Raw genomic sequence first — 25,870 nt, forward strand, 5'->3', positions numbered from 1 at the left:
AAGATACATCGTTCGGCCCTAGGGTCCAATTTATCTTGGCCGGGACAGAGGTTGCGGACAAAGCACACACAACCAAAGACCCAGGGAGTGAGAGGAAATGGATGATGTTGGAGATGTAGCATAGCAAATGGAAAGATGCCATCAAGTACAAATGAGGGAAGGCTGTTGGCAAGGAAGCAGGAGGTGAGGATGGCATCACTCCAATAGACCTTAGGAACCCGCATTTGAATAAGGGTGTGGGCCACATCCAATAAGGACCTCAACTTCCTCTCAGCAACACCATTTTGCTGAGAAGTGTGAGGACAAGCAGATTGGTGGAGAATGACATTAGTGAGGAAATCTTGAAAACCATTAGATTTTGAAAAATATTCTTGAGCGTTGTTGTCAGTGCACAGACATTTGAGGGGGCAGTTATATTGATTTTGTTATCTCAGCATAAAAAGAGTGAAACACAGAAAAGACCTCAGAGCAGTCTTTAAGCAAAAATAGCCATGGCATGCGAGAGAAATCATTAATAAAGATAACAAAATATCTATATCAAAAAAGGGAGGTAGTCCTCGAGGGACCCCATACATGAGTGCACTAAATCAAAAGGGTGCGAGACCCGACTAACAAGCCTAGGAGGAAACGACACACAATGGTGTTTTCCCAGTTCACAGGTCTCGCACTCAAAAGATTGAAGGGGTGTAGAAACAATGGACGTTCGTTGTAGGCGCTCTAGGCAGGGATGACCAAGGCGACAGTGTCACTGATAGGCATTGATGGAGCTGTGCAAAACGGCACTGGAGGGGCCACAATACAGACTGTTAGACGAAAGTTTACACAGAAAAAATAAATGAGTTAGGGTTATCTCCCCCTGACTCATATCTTTATACTAAAACATAAAGGAATGTACAAAGCCCTCAATGCCCTTAGGCAAGTTACATATTCCAACACTCCCCCTCAAGCTGGAATGTAGATATCATACATTCCTAGCTTGTTACATATATCATTCAATTTTGACTTATTTAAGGACTTTGTAAACATATCAGCTAATTGGTCCCCTGACCGAGTAAACACAGTGCAAATCTCTCTTTTATGGATTCTTTGACGGATAAAATGACAATCCACTTCCATATGCTTGGTGCGCTCATGGAAGACTGGATTGTTGGCAATGTATATTGCAGCTTTGTTGTCGCAATAAAGCTGCGAAGGAGAAGATGAAATGAAGCCAATTTCAGAAAGAAGTGAACGTAGCCAAATAAGTTCCGTGCTTGTCTGTGCCATTGCCCTGTATTCAGCCTCTGCACTGGACTTAGCTATAACATCCTGCTTCTTACTCTTCCATGAAACAAGATTGCCACCTACAAATGTACAATACACAGTGGTGGACCGTCTATCTGCTGGGGATCCAGCCCAATCTGAATCAGAGAAGCCTTCAACTTTCATATGGCCATGTCTTTTGAACATCAATCCCTTCCCTGGAGCCCCTTTCAAATACTTAAGAATCTGTGTCACCGCAGCCCAGTGAGAAATACGTGGAGAGCTCATATACTGACTGACAACTCCAACAGCATATGAAATATCTGGCCGAGTAACCGTGAGATATATAAGTTTACCGACAAGCCTGTGATACCTGCCAGAATCCTCCAACAACTCTCCTTCTTCTAGAACAAGTTTCACATTAGGATCCATGGGTGCAGAAGCTAGTTTAACTCCAAGATTGCCTGTTTCTTTTAGCAAGTCCAAGACATACTTTCTCTGTGATAGGAACCAGCCTCTAGAGGAACGAGCAACCTCTATCCCCAAGAAATACCTGAGCTGACCCAAATCCTTAGTAGAGAATTCCTTTTGCAAGAAGGTTTTCAAACGTTGTATACCTTGTGAATTGCTCCCTGTGATGATTATGTCATCCACATAAACTATCAACAAAATACACCCAGCTGAAGAGTGATAACTGAAGACTGACTGATCCACTGTGCATTGTTTCATGCCAAAGCGCATGACTACCTCATTGAATCTCCCAAACCACGCACGCGGAGATTGTTTGAGGCCATATAGTGACTTGCGTAGGCGACACATGTAGGAGAAAGTCTCCCCCTGAGCAACAAACCCTAGTGGTTGCTCCATATACACCTCCTTAGTTAGGTCGCCATGGAGGAAGGCATTCTTCACATCCAGCTGATGAAGAGGCCAGCTATGATTAACAGCAAGAGACAGGAGCACACGGACAGAGGGAATTTTCGCAACGGGACTGAATGTCTCAGTGTAGTCAACACCAAAAGTCTGAGTGTATCCTTTCGCGACTAACCGTGCTTTTAAGCGCTCGACAATACCATCAGGGAGGTATTTGATGGAAAAAACCCACCGACAACCAACAGGACGGGCACCAGCGGGTAGGGAAACCAAATCCCATGTATCATTACTATGAAGAGCGGCCATTTCTAGGTTCATAGCATCACGCCAGCCAGGATGGTCAAGAGCCTCAACCACTGACTGTGGTAAAGAGATAGAAGACAAGGAGGAAACAAAGCTCTGGAAGGTACTGGTGAGCTTATCATAAAATTCGAAATTGGATGTGCAGTGGAACGGGATCTCGTACGAGATGCAATAGGAGAATCAGAAACAACAGAGGAAGGCGGAAGAGAAGATACCTGAGAGCGGGAGAGAGGGATCATCGGCTCAGAAGATGATTGTGCGAGAGGAGGTAGAAGAGACCTATCTGTAACTTGGCGCCGCTGATACTGCTGTGTAATTTTAGGTGGAGCTGGCTTCTCCAACGTGGCAGAAGAAGTAGAAGCTGCAGAAGCTAGCCGCACGGAAATAGGAGATGACGGAAGAGAAGCAGGTAGATCTGGTAAGGGAAGCGAGACCTCGGACTCGAGAGAAGGGGTGAAAGATGCCGCGCCATGTTGGAAGAATGCCTCAGACTCAAAGAACGTAACATCGGCTGAGACAAACCAGCGACGCAGACGAGGGCTATAGCAACCATAGCCTTTCTGCGTACGGGAATACCCCATAAAGACACAACGCTCAGACCGGGGATCGAGTTTGTCACGGCCAGGTCCAAGGTGATGAACAAAACAAACGCATCCAAATACACGAGGTGTCAGAGGAAACTGTTCCTTACTAGGAGATAAAATCTCGAAAGAAAAGGCACCCTCTAAGACAGAGGAAGGAAGGCGAATTGCTAAGAAACACGCCGTGAGAAGGGCATCACTCCAGTATGCCTTAGGAACACTCATCTGAAAAAGAAGAGTGCGACCTACTTCAAGCAAATAACGAAGTTTCCTCTCAGCAACACCATTATGTTGAGAGGTGTACGCACATGAAGACTGATGTAAAATCCCATGTTGGGAGAGATAGGATTGAAAGCCATTAGTATCAGAAAAATATTCTCTAGCGAAGACATTTAATATTGCAATTATATTGATTCTTAATTTCAGAATGAAATGTGCGAAAAGCAAAGAACACGTCGGATCGACTCTTAAGTAAATATAACCAGGTCATGCATGAGAAGTCATCAATAAACACAATAAAATACTGAAAGCCAGTACTAGACACGACCCGAGAGGGTCCCCATACATCAGAATGGACTAATTCAAATGGACTAGACACTCGACTAATGATCCGGGACGGAAACGACACACGACGGTGCTTCCCGAGTTCACAGGACTCGCACTGAAAACTAGAAAAAGGTCCGGGAACCAGAGAAGTCTGCTGCAGCCGCTGAAGTGAAGGATGCCCCAGGCGACAATGCCACTGAAATGTATCCATAGAGCTATGTAAGACAGTAGGCGGCCGGCAGTCAAGACGATAGAGTCCATCTACCTCACGACCCGTTCCAATCATCTTCCCAGTCTAGAGATCCTGAAACAAACAATAAGTGGGAAAAATGAGACAGAACAATGAAGAGATTTAGTAATTTGGCTAACTGAAAGTAAACTAAATGGTGATTTTGGGACACATAAAACAGAAGATAAGGTAAGAGCAGGATGAGGGGAGATAAGACCAACACCAGTGATAGGTGTAGTGGACCCATCAGCAAGGGTGATAGACTGAGAGGGAGATGAGAAAGAGCGAAAAGAATGAAGCTGAGAAGAGTTACCAGTCAGGTGATTGGATGCCCCAGAGTCAATGATCCATGACCCTGAGCTAGATAGAAGGGTAGTGGGTGAACTACCTGGCTGGGCGAAACCTGCAGAGGGAGGACGAGAACTAAGCCGCAGACGCTGGAACTCCTCATAATCGGCACGGGATAATGTATAGGTGGAATCAGATGGTGCAGGAATAGAAGCAGAGGGAGCGCGATCTGAAACCGAAGCAGTAGTAGCACCCATGTGAGCCGAGCGTGCCTGACGAAGCTCGGGATGCAGGGTATAGCAATGGTCAATATAATGTCCCTCGCGCTGACAGTGAGTGCAAAAAGAACGGCCACGGCCACCACCAGAACGACCACCACCACGGCCGGTACGACCACAGCCACGACCAGAGGAGGCTCCACCACGAGGCGGGCGAGTACTACCATTATAGGTCGCGAGAGCAGAACCATCAATAGGAACAGATATCACTGGATCACCAGGAGAGCACTGCTGGACGCGGGAGTAAACCTCAGTAAGGGAAGGAATAGCGCCAGAACCGATAATCTGCTGACGAAGATGCATGTACTCTGGACCCAAACTCTCAAGGTACTGCACAACACGGATCTGATCCCTCTGACGGGCAGCCTCTGTGAGATCCGTGGTAAGAGGCATGTAAACATCAAACTGCTGACAGAGGCCAACGAATTGGCTGTAATGGGTGGCAAGAGGAAGATCACCACGGCGGAAACACACCCACTCAGAATAGGTAGAGCAGATCCGACTAATGTTTGCCACACCAAAGTAAAGAAGAGTAACCTGATCCCATATCCGTTTCGCAGTAGGCAGAAGCATCAAGGGCCCAGAAACGTGAGGGGCCATACTCTGCCACAGAAGGGTGCAAACAAGAGCATCCTTCTGTTCCGATCGATCAAAAGTGGGATCCGTCGTAGGAGGAGGATCACGACGAATGACGTGGGCTTTCCCACGGGCAATAAGATACTTCTCGACGGCTGCTTTCCATGTAACATAGTTTGCCCCATCCAACTTAACAGTAGTGATATGTGGGAATGATCCATCCACAGAGAGAGATGATGACGAAGAAGACGCCAAAGAGGGTGTCGGACGAACACCAGGAGCCACTCCTGTGGAAGGATTGTCAAGCACCTCCTCCATAACAACAAGCAAGAAAGAAACAGACAATCCAAACCAAGACGAATAACAGGAGATAACAGAATAGGTGGGCAAACTAGGATAGGCCAAGAAAGCTAGACGCGGCTCCAAGAATGACGGGCATCGATGAAGCTTGACAAGAGGGAAGCCATGAGACACAGAGGGGAGCCGCAAAGACAAACAAGAATCAAAGTAGGGTAAGAGATGAAGATCTAACACATAATAACAGGGAGAAAAGAGTGGTAGGGTTTACCAAGGGATGAAAGGGAGAGGCGGAAAAATGATGTGGGTTGAAAAACGTGGGGTGTGAGGCTTACCAGCAAACCTAGGAATTGGGGGACACAGCCCTCGAAACTTATTTCCAGGAAAGTGATTTTGTGGGGGGAGAGGTCAGAAAAGATTTTCCTGGAAAATTTTGGGGGGTGCAAATCCTCGGTACTGGAAAAAGTTTTCCAAGCTGGGAAGAAAATATTTTCCCGGAAAATTTTGACGGAAGTGCAAATCCTCGTTCTTGGAAAATAATTTCTGCCCTAGGTAGAAAATGTGTGGGGGGTTGCTGCGCGGGGGTACAAGACCAGGAGCTTTGCGCAGGGGAAGAGAACGACTTCTCCTCAGGAAGAAAAAGATGGTGTGCCGGTCTGCCTCCGATGAAACTTGGCCCGGAGTTGGGTTTCGCGGCGGGAGGGTGGCGGAGAAGATGGAGGCTGCTAGAGAACCCTAGGGATCAGAAAACCCTAAGGCTCTGATACCATGTTAGACAAAAGTTTACACAAAGAAAATAAATGAGTTAGGGTTATCTCCCCCTGACTCATATCTTTATACTAAAACATAAAGGAATGTACAAAGTCCTCAATGCCCTTAGGCAAGTTACATATTCCAACACAGTCGATTAATACCATCCACCTCACGTTTTGAACCAATCGTTCTCCTAGTCGAGAGATCCTGAAACAAATAATAAGAATGATAAAATGAGATGGACCAGTTATGACTTCTCGTAAGTTGGCTAACATAAAGTAAATTAAATAGGGATTTAGGAATGCAGAGGATAGAGGATAAAGTCCAGGACGATGAGATATACAACCAAGACTAGAGATGGGAGTGGTACTCCCATCAGCAAGAGTAATTGAATGAGAATTAGAAGAAAATGGTCGAAAGGAACTAAGGAGTGAAGAATTACCTGTCATATTGTTCGATGCTCCGGAATCAATGATCCGGTAGCTGGAGCTAGAAAAAAAAGATGCAGGAGAGCTACCTGGCTGGGCAAAACCGGCACTAGGACGACGACTGCTAGGCCAGAAGCACCGGAACTCAACATAGTCAACGCAAGAGAGAAAGAAACCTTCAGAAGGAGCAGTGGGGTTGGGTACGGTAGCGGAAGCCGATGCAACAGAAGGACCAGTAGCAGAAATGTGGGCGGCACAGCCCATGCGAGGCTCAAGAGGCGGACGGAGCTCAGGATGTAGAGCATAGCAAGTGTCAACATGGTGTCCCTCTCGCCGACAATGAGTACAGTAGGGGCGGGGATGACCACGTGTACCACGGCCTCCGCCAAAATCACGGCCAACATCACAAGCACCACGGCCACAACCATGGCCAAATGTACCACCACCACGGGTAGCACGATCACCAGGCTCATACACAGTGAGGGCAAAACCATTACTGGAGAAATGCAGAGTAGAATCACCTGCTAAGCATTGTTGGGCACGAGGATACACATCCATGATAGAGGGGATAGTGCCGAAGCCGAAGATCTGCTATCGGAGATGTAAGAAGTCAGGGCCGCAAGAGGAACAAGAACACTAATGGGGATGATTTAGGTCATTGTATAAAGGGTTAAAAGTCAGGGTTTAAGAGGATAAGGGGATTAAGAAGGGATTGGTGGGGTCGAGGGAGAGGCTAGAAAGGGAAAAAAAAGAAATAGAGGGGCTGCAATGAGAGGAGAAGAGGAGGAGAAGATGGGCGAGGTGGGGGTCGTGAGGGGCAGGGGAAGGGGCACATGGGGTTGGGGAGGTAGGAGAGGGCAGGGGAAGGGGTAGAGGGGCAGAGGATGGGGTACGTGGGGTTGGGGAGGTAGGAGGGGCAGGGAGGGTGGCAGGAGTGGAAGAGGGGTGTCGCATGAGGCTAGGGTTGGAGAAGATGAGGGACGAGAGGGTGGTGGGCAAGTAGTTAGGGTTTTAGGTTAGGTTATGGTTTGGGTGGAGAAAGAAAAAGAAGAGAGGTGACGTGGGTCTCTTCAATGGTGGTCCCTAGGGCACCACAACTCTAGGGCTCTGATACCATGTTAAAGAGAAGTAGAGAATGAGAGAAAGTGTGTTAGGGTGTTCTCCCCTTCACTTATGTATTTACATAAAGAGAAGAGTGCATGGACTAAATTGCCCATAGGCACATATACACCATCTAACAAATATTATAAAAATAAAAGCTATAAAATTAATCAATATCATTATGCCCAAGAGCTCTAGCTGCATGCGTAACCAGCACAGTAAATTGGCAACCAATCTCAGAACATGGAGATCATCAATGAGAAATCTGGATAAGTGCTCACACATAGCACATGAGAGTAGTTCTTATCCACAACAGTGTATACAGATAAAGATAGGTATAAGGAATTTAGAGAGAAAATGTGCTATGTGTGAGAAGAGTGCATGGACTAAATTGCCCTTAGGCACATATACACTATCTAACAAATATTATAAAAATAAAAACTATAAAATTAATCAATATCATTATGCCCAAGAGCTCTAGCTGCATGCATAACCATCACAGTAAATTGACAACCAATCTCAGAACATGGAGATCATCAATGAGAAATCTGGATAAGTGCTCACACATAGCACATGAGAGTAGTTCTTATCCATAACAGTGTATACAGATAAAGATAGGTATAAGGAATTTAGAGAGAAAATGTGATGCATTGTAGAAAATCGAACCAACAAAAATACCTATAGAAAAGGTAGAGACAAGTATCACCAGTAAGAGATCTTTGAATTCATGAAACCTGAAGTCAATATGTTGAATAGCCCGTGTAATGCCAACCAATGCAGCAACATATACTGCGTGAAGGCATGTAACTGGTATGGCCCACTGACTCTTCATATGGCACATATCATTCAGAGGCTTCTTTATATGTATAGCTACACAAGAATTGGTTGGGACGTTTGTTAAGAGTTGAGTAGAAATAACAAGATAACAGAAACTTTCATTGAATAGAAATCAGGTTGCCACATATTGGCAGTATGTATGTAAACAGACAACGAAGTCAATAAGACTACACAACAATACACATTAAGCTCTGTTGGGTGTTAAAAAACAGAGAGGATACCAATTAACAAGTAACAAAATATATGCAGAATAATATATGAAAGTTGAAAAGCATACCTTTTCACGCACAAAAAAAAACCCCACTACAAACGAAGAATGGTGGCCAAATATAGTATTTCAAATTCATTGTCATCTTCCAAATCTTAGAAACCAGAAGCGGACGCGGGAGTGGGAGTAGAACAGAGTACAAGTTAGTTTTCAGATTAAAGATTATAATATGTTAAGGACTTTATGGGCTTAGCAGAGCTAATAGCATGGTTTTAAATTTCGGTCGAAATTTGGAAATTTCGGATCTCAGCCAAGACCGAAACCGAGATTTATACTGGAATTTTTTTAAAAAAAATAAGATTTACACCGAAACTGAAGTTTCCACCAAAATTTCGGTTTCGACCTCAGCCGAAACTGAACTTTCAAACCTTGGCTAATAGAAATCACTGTCAAACATGATCTTGTATAGAAACTTTGGCAGCTTGGTGAGGGTGTTTGATGCTAGATTGTTAGGCTACATATGAAAAGTTATCTGCCTTCTGCTTTTCCAGCATACTAAATATTTTTTAGACAGAATGGTATGATGTAAACTTGTTTTTAGGAGACATAGGCCAAAAAAATTTTGAATAATTATCATGTGTATCTTGTTATGTCTAAGGATTTCATGTCTCTATCTCTACTTACTGATACCAGATCACTACAAGTATTATTCTTAGGGATTTTTGCAAAAAAAGTTTACTACTTTTCCTTATTTGCAAAAGGGAAGTGATATATCCGCCCCTTTTGATTACCAGGGACACCCAGAGCCAGTGTATCAATGACTAAAGTGGGGCTGATGTACTTGACGTCAGAAGAATTCAATGGGCCTGATTGCCACGTACACTAGCACTGGGTGTCCCTAGTAATCAAAAGGGACGGATTTATCACTTCCCAAAGCAGTCTTCTAGTTTGGCAATCTAAAAATGGAGTCATCACATTTGAGTGAATTTTGCAAATCCGGACTTGCCATCAATTTGTGACCAAATTACCAATGGTAGATTTTAGTTTACGCATAAAATTGCCAAAATCTATATTATATACTAAATGTCAGTTTTTTCCCCCTTTGTCATTCGTTTTCTTTCCCTGGAAAACTTTAATTGAAAACTTTTTTCATGGAAAAATTTATTGGAATTTTTTCTTTAGTAGATTTTTTATACCTCATACATAGTATGTGAGGGGCCCAACATTTTGCAACACATGTTTTGATAAGGAAACACCCATCATTTTACTCCCATGCATAGCATAGGTGGGGTCACCATTTTACACGTCAGGTTTTGAGATGATAGGGCCCACATCTATGCCCGAACCCATGCATATTGTGGGGCCCACCACTTTACACCCATGAGTGGGCCCTCCATTTCCACCCAAATCCATGCATTTATGTCATTACGATGGTTTTGATGAGTGGCTGAAGGCACACTTGGTTGCAAAGGGGTGTACGTAGAATACGGCTAATTATGCCTATTATTGCTAATCTTTATTGGCCCTTGTATCAGCTATACGTCAAAAATGCCTTCTTGCATAGTGATTTTCAAGAAGAGGTCTTGTAATGACCCAGTCCCACCAAGTTGCCTATAAAGATACAAATCCTAATTAAATCTAGATCATAGATCTTCCGATCAAAGATTAACGGCTAGATCTTCGATTTTGAGTTTTTGGACCGTACTATATGTAAATTATATATTGGATCGATCCTCAACCTTTAAGATTCCTGTGTTTTTTCTATCCCGCATTAGATTGATCTTAAAAATCAACGGTTATAGTGTATTTTCGTCACTTTTAGTATAACCTATTTTTGGGGCATCAAATCTTGTCCGTTCGACATGGTTTTGGTCCCTTGTAGATGGGTATTTCGAATACCTATCCAACAGACCCAAGTTTTAGTGATTCGGACGTGATTTGAGCAAGTTAAGACCTTTTTTTAGTTAGGGTTAGGCATAATTACGAGCTATGAAGCACGGGTACGGGTACGGGGTGCGGGTACGACATGACACGGGTACGTGGGTACGTGATTTGCCAAAAAAACTGGGTGCGGGTACGTTCGGGTACGCCGAATATAATAATATATTTTAATATTTTATTATATATTTATAAAAATTAAAAAAAAAATTGTAGAGCAATCAAATAACAATAACATCATCAAAATGGAAAATTCTAATATTACTCTTCATTTCATAAGTGATTAAGTTCCATATTTCAGAACATGAGGCATCAATACATCATTCATTAGAATAAAAAGTTTGTCACCAGTGTGTTGACCAGTGCCTGACAAGATGAATAATTTTTAGAGACCAAATTATGAGATTTTTTTTACCAGACTTTTGGGATTTAATAATGTTTGGACACGATAGATTTTATGAATTTTTAAAATTTGAAAAATACCCCACTGTTTGGAAGTTAAGAAAGTTAAAATTTTGACCCGACCCTTTTTCTTTGAATTTTGTACTAGAACTGGAGAGTTGACTTTTTTTCCTTTTAGATTTGGGTGTTGAAACTATTTTTAATAAATCAAAAAGGGGGGTATTCCGTTATTTACATGTAAATCTTAAGTAAATGGACAATAAAATAGTAAAGACACAATAAAATGTAAATACCGAGTACAGGAAAGTAGAGAGAAGTACAGGAGAGGAAAGCAGCAGGAAGAAGCAGGACGTGTCGGGTACGCGTGGTGCGCACCCGACACGCACCCAACCACCAAAACTTTTTTTTTTTTTAAATGGGGTACGTACCCCGGACGTACCCGGGGCGTACCCACACCCCATACGTGTTGGGTGCGGGAGCCCCGGGAGAGTACCCGTGCTTCCTAGATTACAAATTTTGTCTTATTAGGCAACTTTTAGGTTGTTTTATTTTAAAAAAATAAAATCTAAAAGTAACCTTATATAACCTAAATACTAATTGTTAGAATAAGCCTACAAGTCTATGGGCAGTTTGGTCATTGTACTTCTCTTTTCATTATTATTAATAAATGAGTGAGGGGGAGATGCCCAACTCACTTTCTCTTTCTCTCTAATCTCTCTTTCAACATGGTATCAGAGCCCTAGGGTTTCTGATCCCTAGAAAATTCCGTAGCCTCCATCTTCTCCGTCTCCTCGAAAACCCTAACCCCCATCATCTCTCTCACTCCATCATCTTCCTCACCGTAACCCTAACCCTCTCTTTCTCTATCTCAGCCCCCATTCCATCTTCCAGCACCCCAACCCCTCTCTACAGCTCACCCCACCCCACTGCAACCCCCAGCCCCCACGCACAGTCGCGCCTCTCCCCAGCACCCCACGACCTCTCACCTGTACCCCACACATTGCTAAACCTCGCGGCCCTCTCACCTGTACCCTAAACCTTGGCCGCGACCCCCCAACCCTCCCAACCCTGATCCGCACCCCCCCAATCCCCCCTCCCATGGAAAATTTCCCACCTCGAAAATCTTTTTCCTAGAACTTTGGATCTGCACCCCCCAAATTTTTCCCAGAAAATTCTTTCCAGATCTTTGATTAAAATTTTCCAGGGCGGAAAAGTTTTTCCAGGAATTTTGATTTACCCCCCCCCACCCCGCCCCTCCAACCCAACTACGCTATTTTATCTCTACATGCCTTTTTCTTCTCATCTACCCTTAATTTCACGTCTTCGTCATCTATGTGCTGAACACTTTTCTTTTTTTGTCTCTCATTTTCCCTAGCCTCTTCCTGTTCCTTTATGGGCTTCTCTAGTTTCTTGTCCTTCACTTGGGATATTGTCATATGATCATCTCTCTGCATTAGTTGGTTCTGTCTATTCGTCTCTCATCTTTCTTTTGCTGTGGGTAGTGGTTTCTCTGTTTGTCTAAATTTCCTGTCGGTATGGATCCTCCCGTCATTGTTGATCCTTCTATTGGCATGACCACTGAGGTCAGTGCTTCATCCACACCCTCGGCTTCTTCTTCGTCTTCTCAATTGGCACCAGTGGAAAATTCCTATCCACAGTTGAATATTGCCAAGTTTGATGGAACCAACTACTTACCCTGGAAGGTTGCGATTGAGACATACCTTCTTGGCCGGGGTAAAGTACGCTTTCTTCGCGAGGATCCTCCCTCGCTAAAGGATCCTCTGTATACACGCTGGGAACAGGAAGATGCGCTGATTCGGAGTCTCCTATGGCAGAGTATGACTCCAGACATTTATTCTACTGTGATTCTTCTTCCGACTGCAAAGGAGGTCTGGGATCACATGGCCGTGAAGTATTCTAGGGCTGAGAACCTGACTCGCATCTGCTCTACTTACTCTGAGTGGATGCGGCTCCGTCGTGGCCACATGTCACTTGAGGCCCACGGCCCATTATGGGAAGTTCATTTCATTATGCCAGCAGCTTGATGTCTTCATGCCCCTAACCTCTGATGTTCATGTTCTCCGACATCAAGGGGAACAGATTCGTGTCATACACTATCTTGAGAGCCTAGGCCCCGAGTTTACACATCTGCGTCATCAGATTCTTGGTTCTGGCAATATTCCTTCGTTGCGTGAGGTCTATTTCCGCGCCCAGCAGTGTGTTGGCGAGACCCCCTCTCGTCCTACTTCTGATAGTTCGGCTCTTGCCGCATATGATGGACGTGGTGGTACTCGTCCTTCCCGGGGTGGTGGTTCTTTTTTCCAGATTCGTGGACGCAGTGGCCGTGGTGGTGGCCGTGTTGGCAGTGGGCATGGTCGTCCTTATTGCACCCATTGCCAGCGCGATGGCCATGTCATTGAGACTTGTTATACGCTGCATCCAGAGCTTCGCCCGTCCCGATCAGCCCACCTCTGCACCTCTGGTTCGTCTGACACAGTATCATCTGCTCCTGCTGATGACTCATTCTCCTTCACGAGGGCAGACTATGAGGAGCTCCAGCGTCTTCGACAGAGTGCCCCCAGGCCACTGCAGACTTTGCCCAACCAGGTAGTTCACACACTACGTTACTCTCTAGCTCTGGGTCCAGGATTATTGACTCAAGAGCCTCAAACCATATGACTGGTAACTCATCACAGCTCTCGTCTTTTCGCTCCTTTTCATCTTATTTTCGGTCTATTACTTTAGCTGATGGTTCCACTACACCTATTAGTGGTATTGGTACCACCTGTCCTTCACCTAATCTCCCTCTATCTGCAGTTTTGTGTGTACCTAAGTCTCCCTTTAGTTTATTATCTGTTAGCCAAATTACGAAAAATTTGTCGTGCTCTATCTCATTCTATCCTTCTTACTGTCTTTTTCAGGATCTTTCGACTGGGAGGACGATTGGATCGGGTCGTGAGGTGGATGGCCTGTACCGTCTAGACTGTAGCCCTTCTTCGTCAGCCTTACACAGTTCCGTGGATGCCTTTTAGTGGCACTGTCGACTGGGTCACCCCTCCCTTCAGCGTCTCCGACAGACATCTTTAGTTCCTAGTTCTATTTCTCATTTTCATTGTCAGTCTTGTGAACTCGGGAAGCATCATAGAGTGTCTTTCCCTTCCCGAGTCATTACTACGGTTGATAGTTTATTTCAATTAGTTCATTGCGATATATGGGGACCTTCTCAGGTCGCGTCAAATAATGGATTCCAGTACTTTGTGGTTTTTATTGATGATTACTCACGCATGACTTGGTTATATCTTCTGAAAGACCGCTCTCAGGTCTTCTCTGCTTTTAAAAATTTTCATGATGAAATAAAAAATCAATTTAGTACTAATCTTAAATGCCTGCGTACTGATAATGCTCGTGAGTTTTTCTCTACTACTAATGGCTTTCAGGACTATCTCTCTTCTGATGCCATCCTTCATCAATCATCCTGTGCATACATTTCGCAGCAGAATGACGTCGCTGAAAGGAAACTGCGATATCTACTTGAGGTGGCTCGCACACTCCTCTTTCAGATGCAGGTTCCTAAATCCTTTTGGTCTGACACCATTCTCACTGCTTGATTCCTATCCAACCGTCTTCCGTTTTCAGCGCTTCATGGTGATTCTCCATTTCACATAGTTTCTCCACATCAGGACCCATTCCCACTTACATTGCGTGTCTTTGGCTGCGTATGCTTTGTTCATCATTTGGGTCCTGGCCGTGATAAGCTGGATCCTCGTTCAGAACCGTGTGTTTTTCTGGGTTACTCTCGCACCCAGAAAGGATACCGTTGCTACAATCCATGTCTGCGCCGATGGTATGTATCAGCTGACGTCACATTTTTCGAATCAGAACCATTCTTTGGCTCTTCCACTGGTCCTTCCACTGTCAAATCAGAACCTGAGGTGACTATTTCTCTTCCTGAGCTTTCTCCCCTTCCTACTCCTATTGCACATCCTCCTGCTTGCCCTCCTGGACAGGTCGACTCGTGTGCTCCCCGAGTAGATCATCTCCCTATTACAGTCCAATATACACGTCGTCCACAGCAAGCACGTCTCTCGCACACCGAGAAATCATCCTCACAGCCAGAGATCTTCTTACCCCCTCATCAAGTATCTGACTCTCCTATTACTTCCCGTACTCATTCCCATTCTACTGCTCACCCGCTTTCTAATTTCGTTCCTTATGATCGTCTAACTCTCCCTTTCAAAAGCTTTGTCTTGTCTATGTCTTCTGTTATGTTACCTCAGTCTTTGGATGAGGCTCTCCTACACCCAGGTTGGCAAGCTGCAATGGACCTTGAAATGAGCGCTCTTCAGTCCAACCGCACATGGGATCTTGTCTCTCTACCTGCCCGCACACGACCAATTGGCTGCCGATGGGTATTCTCCATTAAGTATCTTCCTGATGGCATGGTTGATCGACTGAAGGCACGTCTAGTGGCAAAGGGTTACACTCAGACATTCGGTGTAGACTACCATGAGACGTTTTCTCCAGTTGCAAAGATACCTTCTGTCCGTGTTCTACTCTCCCGCCGTTAATAATGGTTGGCCTCTTCATCAACTAGATGTGAAGAACGCCTTTCTGCATGGCGACCTCCTTGAAGAAGTGCATATGGAGCAACCACCAGGTTACGTTGCTCAGGGGGAGTTGTCCTCATCTGTCTGTAGACTCAGAAAAGCGATTTATGGGTTAAAGCAGTCACCACGTGCTTGGTTTGGTAGATTTAGTGCGGCAGTTATGAGGTTTGGTCTCAAACAGTGTGTTGTAGATCACTCAGTATTCAGCTATCAGTCCTCAGCAGGATGCATTATGTTGATTGTATACGTCGATGACATCATTATTACAGTCAGTGACTCAGGGGGAATTCAAAAATTGAAAGACTTCTTACAAAAAGAATTTACAACAAAGGACTTGGGACGTCTCAGATACTTTCTTGGGATAAAAGTTGCGTACTCATCTCGTGGTTTATCTCTATCTCAGAGGAAGTATGTTCTTGATTTGCTAGAAGAGACTGGAAATCTTGGTGTGAAACCAGTAGCTGCACCCATGATCCAAATGTGAAACTGGTTCCAGAAGAGGGTGATTTGTTGAAAGATCCTGGTAGGTATAGAAGACTTGTGGGCAAGCTCATATACCATACTGTTACTCGTCCTGATATATCCTATGCCGTTGGGATAGTTAGCCAGTACATGATCTCTCCTCGCACATCTCATTAGAACGCAGTGATTCAAATTCTCAACTACCCGAAGGGTGCTCCAGGGAAAGGATTATTATTCAAACGGCATGGTCATACACGGATTGAGGAGTTCTCAGATGCTGATTGGGACTGGATCTCCTGCTGATAGGAGATCGACTACCGGGTATTGTACCTTTGTTGGAGGTAACCTGGTTTCATGGAGAAGTAAGAAACAGGATGTCATTGCGAAATCGAGTGCAGAAGCAGAACATAAAGCCATGGCGCATACTACGACTGAGATTATTTGGTTGAGGTCACTCTTAACTGAGATTGGTATTGGGTTTCCCTCTCCTTCACAGTTATATTGTGATAACAGGGCAACCATCTATATTGCGACAAATCCTGTCTTCCATGAGAGAACTAAACATATCGAAGTCGACTGTCATTTTATTCGTTAGAGGATTCAGAAAGGGGAGATACGCACTGTATTCACTCGTTCTGTAGAACAGTTGGCAGATATATTCACAAAAACCATTGAATAAATCCAAGCTTAGCGATATATGTAACAAGCTAGGAATGTATGATTTATACATTCCAGCTTGAGGGGGAGTGTTAGAATAAGCCTACAAGTCTATGTGCAGTTTGGTCACTGTACTTCTCTTTTCATTATTATTAATAAATGAGTGAGGGGGAGATGCCCAACTCACTTTCTCTTTCTCGCTAATCTCTCTTTCAACACTAATAATGTATTAGAATGAGTTAGGGAATCCAATATTGATATTTACACCCTCTTAAGTTAGTATTAGATTATAATTAGGAATCTAATAATTGGAATCCTTCTTTAAATAAAACTCTATGCTAAGTTTATAAATAAACTCATCTAGGGTTACTTTTAATCACCTAATAATTGATGGAAAGGAAGAGAGGAGAAGACAGAAGAAGAAAAGCTACGGTTTTGCATCGATTGGTTTTTCGTCTTCGAGTAAGTGCCCGAAAACCATGTCTTTCGTAATTTCTTGTTTAAATTCAGAATTTTTGCTTTTCTTGATCTTGTTTCAACCTAATTAGGGTTTCTAACAATGTTTTACTGATTTCTTTACTTCCTTTTGAATCAAGAAACTTATTTTAAATTTTCTTTTTAAATATTATGCCTTAAAAATATATGTTTTGTATTTTGCTTACGAAAAATCCTAATTAGAGTAATCTAAAGTATAGTAGGAATTATTTTTGGATGCCTAAACATATATGTGTGATTTTCTAGAGGATTTGTCACTATTTTCCTTAAAAATCAGAATTTAAAAGTGATTGTTTTTCCGAGATTTCATCGAGTACTTGTTATATAAATTATGTAAGATGTTTTTCATATTCATGAAAGATACGATACCTGGGTGTGTTGTATATGATTTTTATGGTAGTTTTTCAACAAAATCAGCACAAAAATAGTGTGTTTGAGGGCTGTTTTGTAAAGATTTTATCGTATATAAATTATATACTCATGCAAGTGTTTTATGTAACGTATGTGATATATAAATAATGTATCTAAGTCTTATGGTGCTGATTTCCAAGAAAATCAACAAGTATGGGTGTTTAAATGGGTTGTTTTGTATAAACATATTCGATAAAATTGTTATAGAATATACCTATATGGATTTGCATGAAAGATATGGTATAAGTATGTATTACATAAGCCTTAAAAGGCTAATTTTAAAAGGGGTTAAAGAGTCGAGGATATACTTACAGACATCTACTTGACAAACACAGACCACATATGATTGTAACACTCCATCTTAAGCAAATTCACATAACAGATAAAGAGGAATTGATAATACTAGGATAATTAATTGACGCCCTTTATGTCATGAAATTGTACAGGGTTGTTCCTCGATTGATACTTAGAGCCTTTCATCTCCTTCCACAATCAAACAAGTGATAGTTGACCCATGTTATAAGAGCATTTTAATATTTTGATATTATAGTTCGTGACATGCATATTCTTCATTGTACATGTTTCCATCTATCAAGAAAAATTTGAAACTAATGTATGTTGATGCATGACCATATGTATATATTAGTGTCTTGCAGTATTACTTTGGTAATGCCATGGCCTATATATACACATAGTGTATATATAATAATAAACTTTCCACATGCGGCAGTATGTGAGACAAAAAAAAATATATATATATATATATATATATATATATATAACATTATATATATACATATGGTGAGGTTTTGGATTCACAGTTTCTTGCCACGTAGTCTTTCGTCTACGTGAGGTTCGCTTTATTATTTTTATCCTTTGCCATATTATGCATGATATCTCTCTTCTCTTAATTTTGTTGTCGTTCGAATATCGTATATGTTTCTCCAGAGAATTCATATTCATATCCATATCCATTGTTTGATTTCCTAATTGTCTGTGTATGGACCTGATTATAATTCAATCTCTTTAAATTGCTAGTTATTTTATAAGTTTGTTGCAGGATCTTGTTCTGTTTTCTGACCCCGTTGCCTCTCCCAGATTTTGTAGGTACTGCTAATGACATGATAACATAGAACACAAAAACGGGAGCTAAAGGGATAGAAGAAATAGTGTTTGGCCATGTAGCCTTGTTGGGCAAAATGCCTTTATTTTGTGAGTTGTATTGGGTTTTGTTTAATCCGCTTGTTTTCCTTTTAGGGTAGCAATTCGGATTTAGGGATTTTGGAATTTGAAAAAAATTGATGTCAAAAAAAAAAAAAGTTGCCCCAAATCTGGGTCGTTACAGGTCTATATGGAGCAACCTCCTGGGTTTGTTGCTCAGTGGGAGTCTGAGAATATCTGCTAGTTGGAGAAGGCAATTTATGGTCTCAAGCAGTCATCACGTGCCTGTTTTAGCAAATTTAGTGATGCAGCATTGGAGTTTGAAATGAAAAGGCACCAATCTGATCATTATATGTTCTGTGGTGACTTAGAAACTGTGAGAATTAATCTAGTGGTGTATGTGGACGACAATATTATTATAGGTAGTGATGCTAATTTGAAGGGGTTTCTTCAACACAGGTTACACACAAAAGATTTGGGAATTCTGTGTTATTTTCTTTTGACTGAGATTGCCACGTCTAGCTTCCTTCTCCCTATTCTCTTTCTCCTCCTTTCCTTCGCTCGTCACTTCGTCAATCTCCACAACTTTGATCGTCTTCTCCAAGTAGTTTCTTATTTCCTTTTTATTTAAGTTATGAAGTAAGACATACCACCAGATAAATAAAACTAATGAAGATATCTTATGATGAATACAACAAGGGATATGAAACAAATCTGCATGAAACATAACTTTGATCGCACTAAGTTTGGCTCAAATTTCAAGATATTAAAATGGCATAATAATGTAATAAACATTGAATGCAGTCCATTTAAAAAATAAAATAAGCCTTACAAGCAGCTGCACCAATCCAAGGCAAGAGAGTCAATGGAAGCAAGAAATATGATTTGACTGGTGGTAACCGCCGCCTAAAGATAGATAGCAGCAACAAGGGGCAATATCAGTAATAACATAAAAAGATACAACACATTTTAGGAAGTATTCACAAGTCAATAGTATTGACTTACTTAACAAACAAGTAATACAAGTGGAACGCCTGTACAATGCGACAGTACATCAACAAACCAAATCCAAGTGGACCTTCAAACCAGACTGGAAACATAATACAATTCAGCAAATCTTAACACGCCCAACATTCACAAGCCCACTGCAAACAAAATAGCATATGATCTGCATGGTTTAAAATTTCGGTATCGGTTTCGGCCTTTCCCGAAATTTTGGCTGAAATACTAAAATCTCGGCCGAAATTCGGTAAAAAAATAAAATTTCTTAAAAATCCAAATTTTTAGCCGAAATTTTGGCTAAAATTTGAAATTCATGAAAAAAAAATTAGAAATTACATTTGGCCGAAATTTCCAACATTTCAGAATTTTGGCCGAAATCTGAAACCGACACCGATTCAAGGTACTTTCGGTGTCGGTCCCGGCCAAAATCCGAAATTTCGGAATTTCAGCCTAAATTTCAAACCATGACGATCTGTTAATGATAACTGAGAAAAAACTATAAAGAAAAAAATTACCTGCCCAAATATAGCAGGATTGCCACATATGTCTTTTTTTGAACTTCAGGTAATTAAAGGACATCTGCATTCTACTAGTCAAATTCCTAATAAGTTCGCAGACTTAGTTTATGTGAAAATAAACATTAGCCATTTATGGGAATCATACCACTAATGACAATTGTAGGTTGACACTGGCAACAATTTGAATTATCAGAAGCCAGAAGCCACTAGAAAAAGGTCTAGGAACCTTGTAAACCAGAAAAGGGAATGCAGCACGAGTGAAAAGCCTGAAAGAAAGGCTAATTAATAACAAGCACAGAAAAACTTTCCAACATATGTTATTATAAATGTGCGAAGAAAAGTCAAAAAAATACATAAAAAATAAGACACTCAACAAATGCAACTGCAAAATAAGCTATGCACAGGTATCCACAGCAGAGAACTTCAATAAGTTCCCCAAAAATGGTTTCTTACAAATTCCAGTATATGAATATTTTCCTGGACCTCAGTCTACTAATCAATGCTTTTTTTAACATGATTATCATAGTTGTCAACAGGTGTTATGAGCCGTGGACAGATTGTTAGTATGTCTTTCCTTAATTTGAAGACCAAAAAAAGTGCAATGATGCAGTTTTTAAATGGCATATAAGACAAGCTGTGAATCATAACTGAACTAAATTGGTTATCGGAGTAACATTTTTGTACTAATAGAACTACTTGCACAAAATCATCTCTAACACGGATAACAGAAACATGCTCTACTCGTTGGCGCTGATAGAATTCAACTTCACTAATGGTGCTAATGTCTCCTGATAGTCTATACCATACATGATACATGTGTATAGCCCTTGGCAACCAATTGAGCTTTGTACCTGTACACAGACCCATCTAGCTTGTATAAGCATTTACATTCAACCAGATGTTTGTCTTGAGGAAGATTCACCAATTCCCAATAATCATTTTTCTCTAAAGCTCACATTTTCTCACACATTGCATCCTTCCATTGGCACTGATAGAAGATGTTTGAAAGACTAAATGTACAAAAACAGAAAAAATAGAGGCTACAAAGGATCAATGACTGATAAGAAACGAAATCAGGATGTTGAGTATGTAGCTAACCCTTATGAACAATCATGGGAAGATCACCGTAGTTGGGAGCATCAATGATAGAAACAAAATAAGAAACAAGAAGAGGAGAAACTAATGCCACGCCTGAATCCAAGGTAGGAATATCTTAAAATAGTTGTTCTCCTTAGACTTCCTCCTAATGTAAGTCTTCCAACTCTCTTGTAGGGGTAGCATCTGGCTCTTGTAGGCCCGTAGTAATATCAAAGGCAAATGGTGGTGCAGGAACAAGAGAAAAAAAAACTATAGATTAAGAGTCTGTCCTCTCTTCACAAACACTCCTTCCCTGAAGAGAGGCACTACGAGCAATAAAAAATGAAAGAATTCATAGAAAGTGACATCCTGATGTGGATGGCCCCAAGGGTGTGCGTCTCTTCTTGGGCTAGCCTCTGCTGCCGGCTTGGTATTTTTATGTTATTTTTGTTAACTAGAGCACCTTTCTTATTGAGTGATCCGGCAGGAGAAATACACAACCTCTGTGAGGGGGGTGCGTTTTCGGGAGAGTAGGAAAGGCGCACTGAATCCCATGTGGACAGGGCAATGCGTCTTTCATTAAGAGTCGCAACCTAGGAAATAACGGGTCCTAGGCTCCAGATATGACTCTTCTTTGACCACGTAGACATTTTAGGTAAGAGACCTTGTTCCAGGGTCAGATGCACCAGCCCTGCGCAATCAAAGATTGGTCTCTACTCAAGGAAAGGGGGTTCTAATGGTTATTTAAAGACATTACTATGCTAATAGATAAAAAAAAAACAAGAGTGGCATGATGCATGGTAAAAAGAAAATATTTTTATTTTGATTATTAGGGGAGGGGGGATCCGGACGGACATGGAGAGGTCCAAATAGAAACCAGTGCCATGACGATATTCCTTAGAGGAGGTCCGTTCGGACATCATCCCTGAAGAATGGATTCGAAGCCTCCTACTGCAAGGACCGAGCTCAACCCACCGATCTAGGTGGCTGGCTTGGTTCCCTTCTGAGGCTCACCCTGGCGATGTTTGTACTTCCTATTTTCTTCCTCGATTTCCTACCAAAAGTTGAAATGATTGATGCTTTCTTGTGGGAGCAACTACTATCAGAATGGAATGTCGCTTCGATTCTGCATGACGAGGCCGAGTTCTTACATTGGGTAGCCATTATTTTAAGGAGACGCAAGTGTGGAGCCCCGTTCCCTATTGACTTTTAGGGGTAGGAAGCCACACTGGTTCTCAATACATAAGCAACGCTCCATGAGAATCCGGATGAGTAAGGCTTCAGGAAGGATCATCAGTCCTGGAGCCTTATTGGAGCTAAAGATCTAAGGGGATGGCCCTTTCTCGTGGCCAACTTGAAAGTCTATGGAATCGAAGGTCATGAAGAGAAAGAAAACAGAAATTGTTGCATCATATGGTGATGAATAACTATAAAGAAAAGAGTGTCATCCATGCATGCTGAGGATCGTTATTTTTGTACTCCTCAGAGACAGTGGCCGACTAGTTCCCTTGTTGAACTAAGATACAGCCGACAGTACCAAGCTACTCGAACCAGTTTCTTTGGTTTTTCTCCCGGCATTCCTAAGGGGTTTTGGAGGTATAAGGCTTTTTTAGTGAATTTTGGAATAAGTGGAGGCTGAGTATGGGTCGGGATATAGTCTGGAACTGATTTGGAATGCAGGGGAAGAGCTTAAGGTGATTAGGTGAGGGTGTAAGGTTCTCCACGGGGTTTTCCTGCTGCCTTCCTCTTTCTTGAGGGGTGGGGGGACACTAGCTATAGCTGGAGGAGAAAAAGATAAAAAACTGAAATGTTTCGGACCTCCGGTTGAACACTTAACTTTTTGGGCATCTTTTCAGGTTTCTGATTGCGGCGATTAGTTAATGACTATTGTCAGTCTGGAAAAGGTGAGATTCTCAGTGGCATCGCCCATGGTCAGCAGCGCCGGCGGGATGCAATGACCTTAGGTGATCGCCAAACGGACCGTGCAGGAGGATTTTCAAGGAGGGCATTAGGTCTTGTCCTGATTAGCTAAGCCCATGTCTGGGGGCATGTCTTTGCAGTGTCGCCTCCCATGAAAGTGGAGTCCGCTCGGACAAGTAACCATCCATTTGAACTCTACTAAGAGCTTTGCCTTCATAATTTGTGTGTTTTAGAGGTGGTTTTTCGGGGTTCTGGAATGGCTTCTTTTGGGAGTTCTGTTGTGGCCAAGGTCATTTCTTCGATTCGAGAAGCACGAGTTCATATCGAAGTGCTTGACTGCGTCCGGTCGCAGTTTGTACAAAATGAGGTGTCTACATCTGGGACACGAATTAACGACGAAAAGGTGGATGATAACATTGATACCCCTTTGAGTTACTGAGAGCTTTTGGATCTAGTTTGGAACAAAATCTTTGAATGTGGGCAAAGCCAATACATTCAAACATTTTGGCAGGAATAGCAAATAATTCCAAGCCAGGACAAAGTAATTGCACAGGAGTTTTGAATCCATGGAGGCATAAATGCATAGGATTGACGAGAAAAGCAGCAGTAAGAACATCAGAAAAATAAATTTTAGTTTTTATTCTTTCTTTTAGTCATTGAGAACTCAATTTACAAGTTTAAGTGTCCCTTTTTGGCATTTCTATCAGTTTAAAAGCCAGAAGTTTATCATAGTAGAAAAGCTGACATTGTCATCAGTCTATAAACACAAAGATCAATCATAATAAACTGATCTCCTATTCGAAATATAAAAAAAAACACCCACACAAAAAAGTGGGGTTTACTACACTGTTTTCTACCACTAAATGCATTTATATGGACAAATATGTATTACTAATGGACCTTGAAGATAACTTCATGAATGATGTTTATGACGATGACAAATCAGATGAAGCATCTCTGTAAAAAACATTATTTTGCCTTTTCAATTAAAGCAGAAACCTGCAGTGAAAACATCCATCCAGCAATTCCGCGGGGGGGTTGGGGGGTTGGTTAGAACCACTTTTCAAGCTTTAGCCTTTCATTCCAAGAAACTCACTCCAATCACACAACACCCAAATTTACAGAACAACCCATCAAATCTCCACAGTCCAAACACTGCCACTCACTAATTCAAAATAAAAACTAGCACAGTTCAAAATCTAGAGACTCAATTAAAAGACCATTCTCACCACTTGCCCTTTCATCCAAAGAAAGACCCTTTACTGGTTTAACCCAACAAAGATATCATCAAACACATTTGTCTATTCAAAACACCGCCTACCAAAGACCCATCTTCATAGCTTAGCAACACAATCCAAAAGGGAATGTACTCAACACAAATATTGATTCAATTCAAAAGAATTCAAACTCAAACCACTCTTAAGAACTTGTTATTCCATTTAAAAAAAGACCCATTGTCATTAAGACCAAGAACTGAAGGCACATCATGAAAAAAATCAAAAATAAAAAAGGGTAATTAAAAGCGGGGTCTGAACTTACACAATCATGGATAAAATGGATATTGCAATAGCTATGTAATCGCTAGGACAGCCTCCTTCCCTGGCACAGCTGCCCATTTTTGCGGGTTTGGTTATGTTGGCATCTCTGTGAGAAAGGCCATGAAGAGATTATTTTACTAGTATAATGCCTTTATTTTCTTGTGTGAACCCGAAATGTGGACTCATGGGGGTCGCTTGGCCGAAGGCACTGAGAAAGTTTGGAATTTTTGTCTGCCCCAAGTAAAACGTAGTTCCAAATTGACAATTGTACCCTCGTTCTGTCGAAGTGCCACATCATTTTTAAACCTTTAATGAAGGATATTTTGGTCATTTAAATATTTATTGGAAGTTGGACTCAGGAGCCATTTGATTTGGGAAGAACGAAAAGGATGTGAAAATGCTAAAGGGGATTGATATCCGCACTACAATGTTTGATAATGGCACTAATGATTTTGTTTTACACTTTTCTGATTGGCTAGTGGGTAGGGGTGTAAATGGATATTCGAAAATTCGATTACCGTCCGCCTCTGAATCCGTTTAAAGCGAATATTATCCGGATCCGTTTCAAGCGGATATTATCCGAATCCGTTTATGAGATATCCGACTCTTAGCGGATGCGAATCTGGTAAATGGTATATCCGATCCGTTTAACATCCGAATCCGAGAAGTAAATCCTTTTTATTTATTATTAATAATATCATTAATATTTATTTTTAGTAATCACACACTATCTTTTGTTTCTAAAAGAAAAGTGAATTTTCTTTTTAGAAAAAAACAAAAACAAAGTGTTTTGGGTAGAAAATGAAGTAATCTCTCATTTTAAGGGCATTTTTGGAGTTTGACATGGCTTCTTTATGAAGCAACAAATGTTGGCAGTAGGATGAAAGAGACAAATGGATGATGGTGATTGAAAGAAGATGTCATAGTTTCTAGAGAATTCTAAAGCAAAAAGGCCATCTAGGTCATTGATGGTAAATGAACGGCTCATATCAAAATTTCAACTTAGGGTTATATAAAAACACAAAATGCAATTAAAAGAGGTGACTTCTAATGTTTGCAAGGAGAAGCAAGAGAGAGGAGAAAGCAGGAGGCTGAGACACCATCTTCGGCATTCCTTGGTGCCTCTAACCCCACCAAAATCC

At 41.8% G+C, this 25,870-nt stretch overlaps 1 protein-coding gene across 2 annotated transcripts in view; it reads right to left on the reverse strand.

The window, feature by feature from the left end:
* RGS1 (REGULATOR OF G-PROTEIN SIGNALING 1) overlaps positions 1 to 24,948 on the reverse strand; it is a 54,332-nt gene extending 29,384 nt beyond the window's left edge. Inside the window, exons 1-6 of one of the 2 annotated variants that reach the window (XM_077395971.1) lie at positions 24,730 to 24,948; positions 20,339 to 20,459; positions 20,191 to 20,254; positions 19,679 to 19,763; positions 19,506 to 19,579; positions 8,174 to 8,365 (exon numbers count right to left, since the gene is read on the reverse strand). In XM_077395971.1, the coding sequence (XP_077252086.1) occupies positions 8,174 to 8,365; positions 19,506 to 19,579; positions 19,679 to 19,763; positions 20,191 to 20,254; positions 20,339 to 20,459; positions 24,730 to 24,806 (613 nt within the window). In that variant the 5' untranslated portion in view covers positions 24,807 to 24,948. Of the gene's footprint in view, positions 1 to 8,173; positions 8,366 to 19,505; positions 19,580 to 19,678; positions 19,819 to 20,190; positions 20,255 to 20,338; positions 20,460 to 24,729 lie in introns of those variants that run through there. The other variant, XM_077395972.1, reaches the window with a different exon arrangement.
* Between the last annotated feature and the right edge of the window lie 922 nt (positions 24,949 to 25,870).

The sequence above is a fragment of the Tasmannia lanceolata genome, unplaced genomic scaffold (assembly GCF_043159265.1).
Source record: "Tasmannia lanceolata isolate RefF3 unplaced genomic scaffold, GAP_Taslan_0.1 ptg000013l, whole genome shotgun sequence".
NCBI classification, from domain to species: Eukaryota; Viridiplantae; Streptophyta; class Magnoliopsida; order Canellales; family Winteraceae; genus Tasmannia; species Tasmannia lanceolata.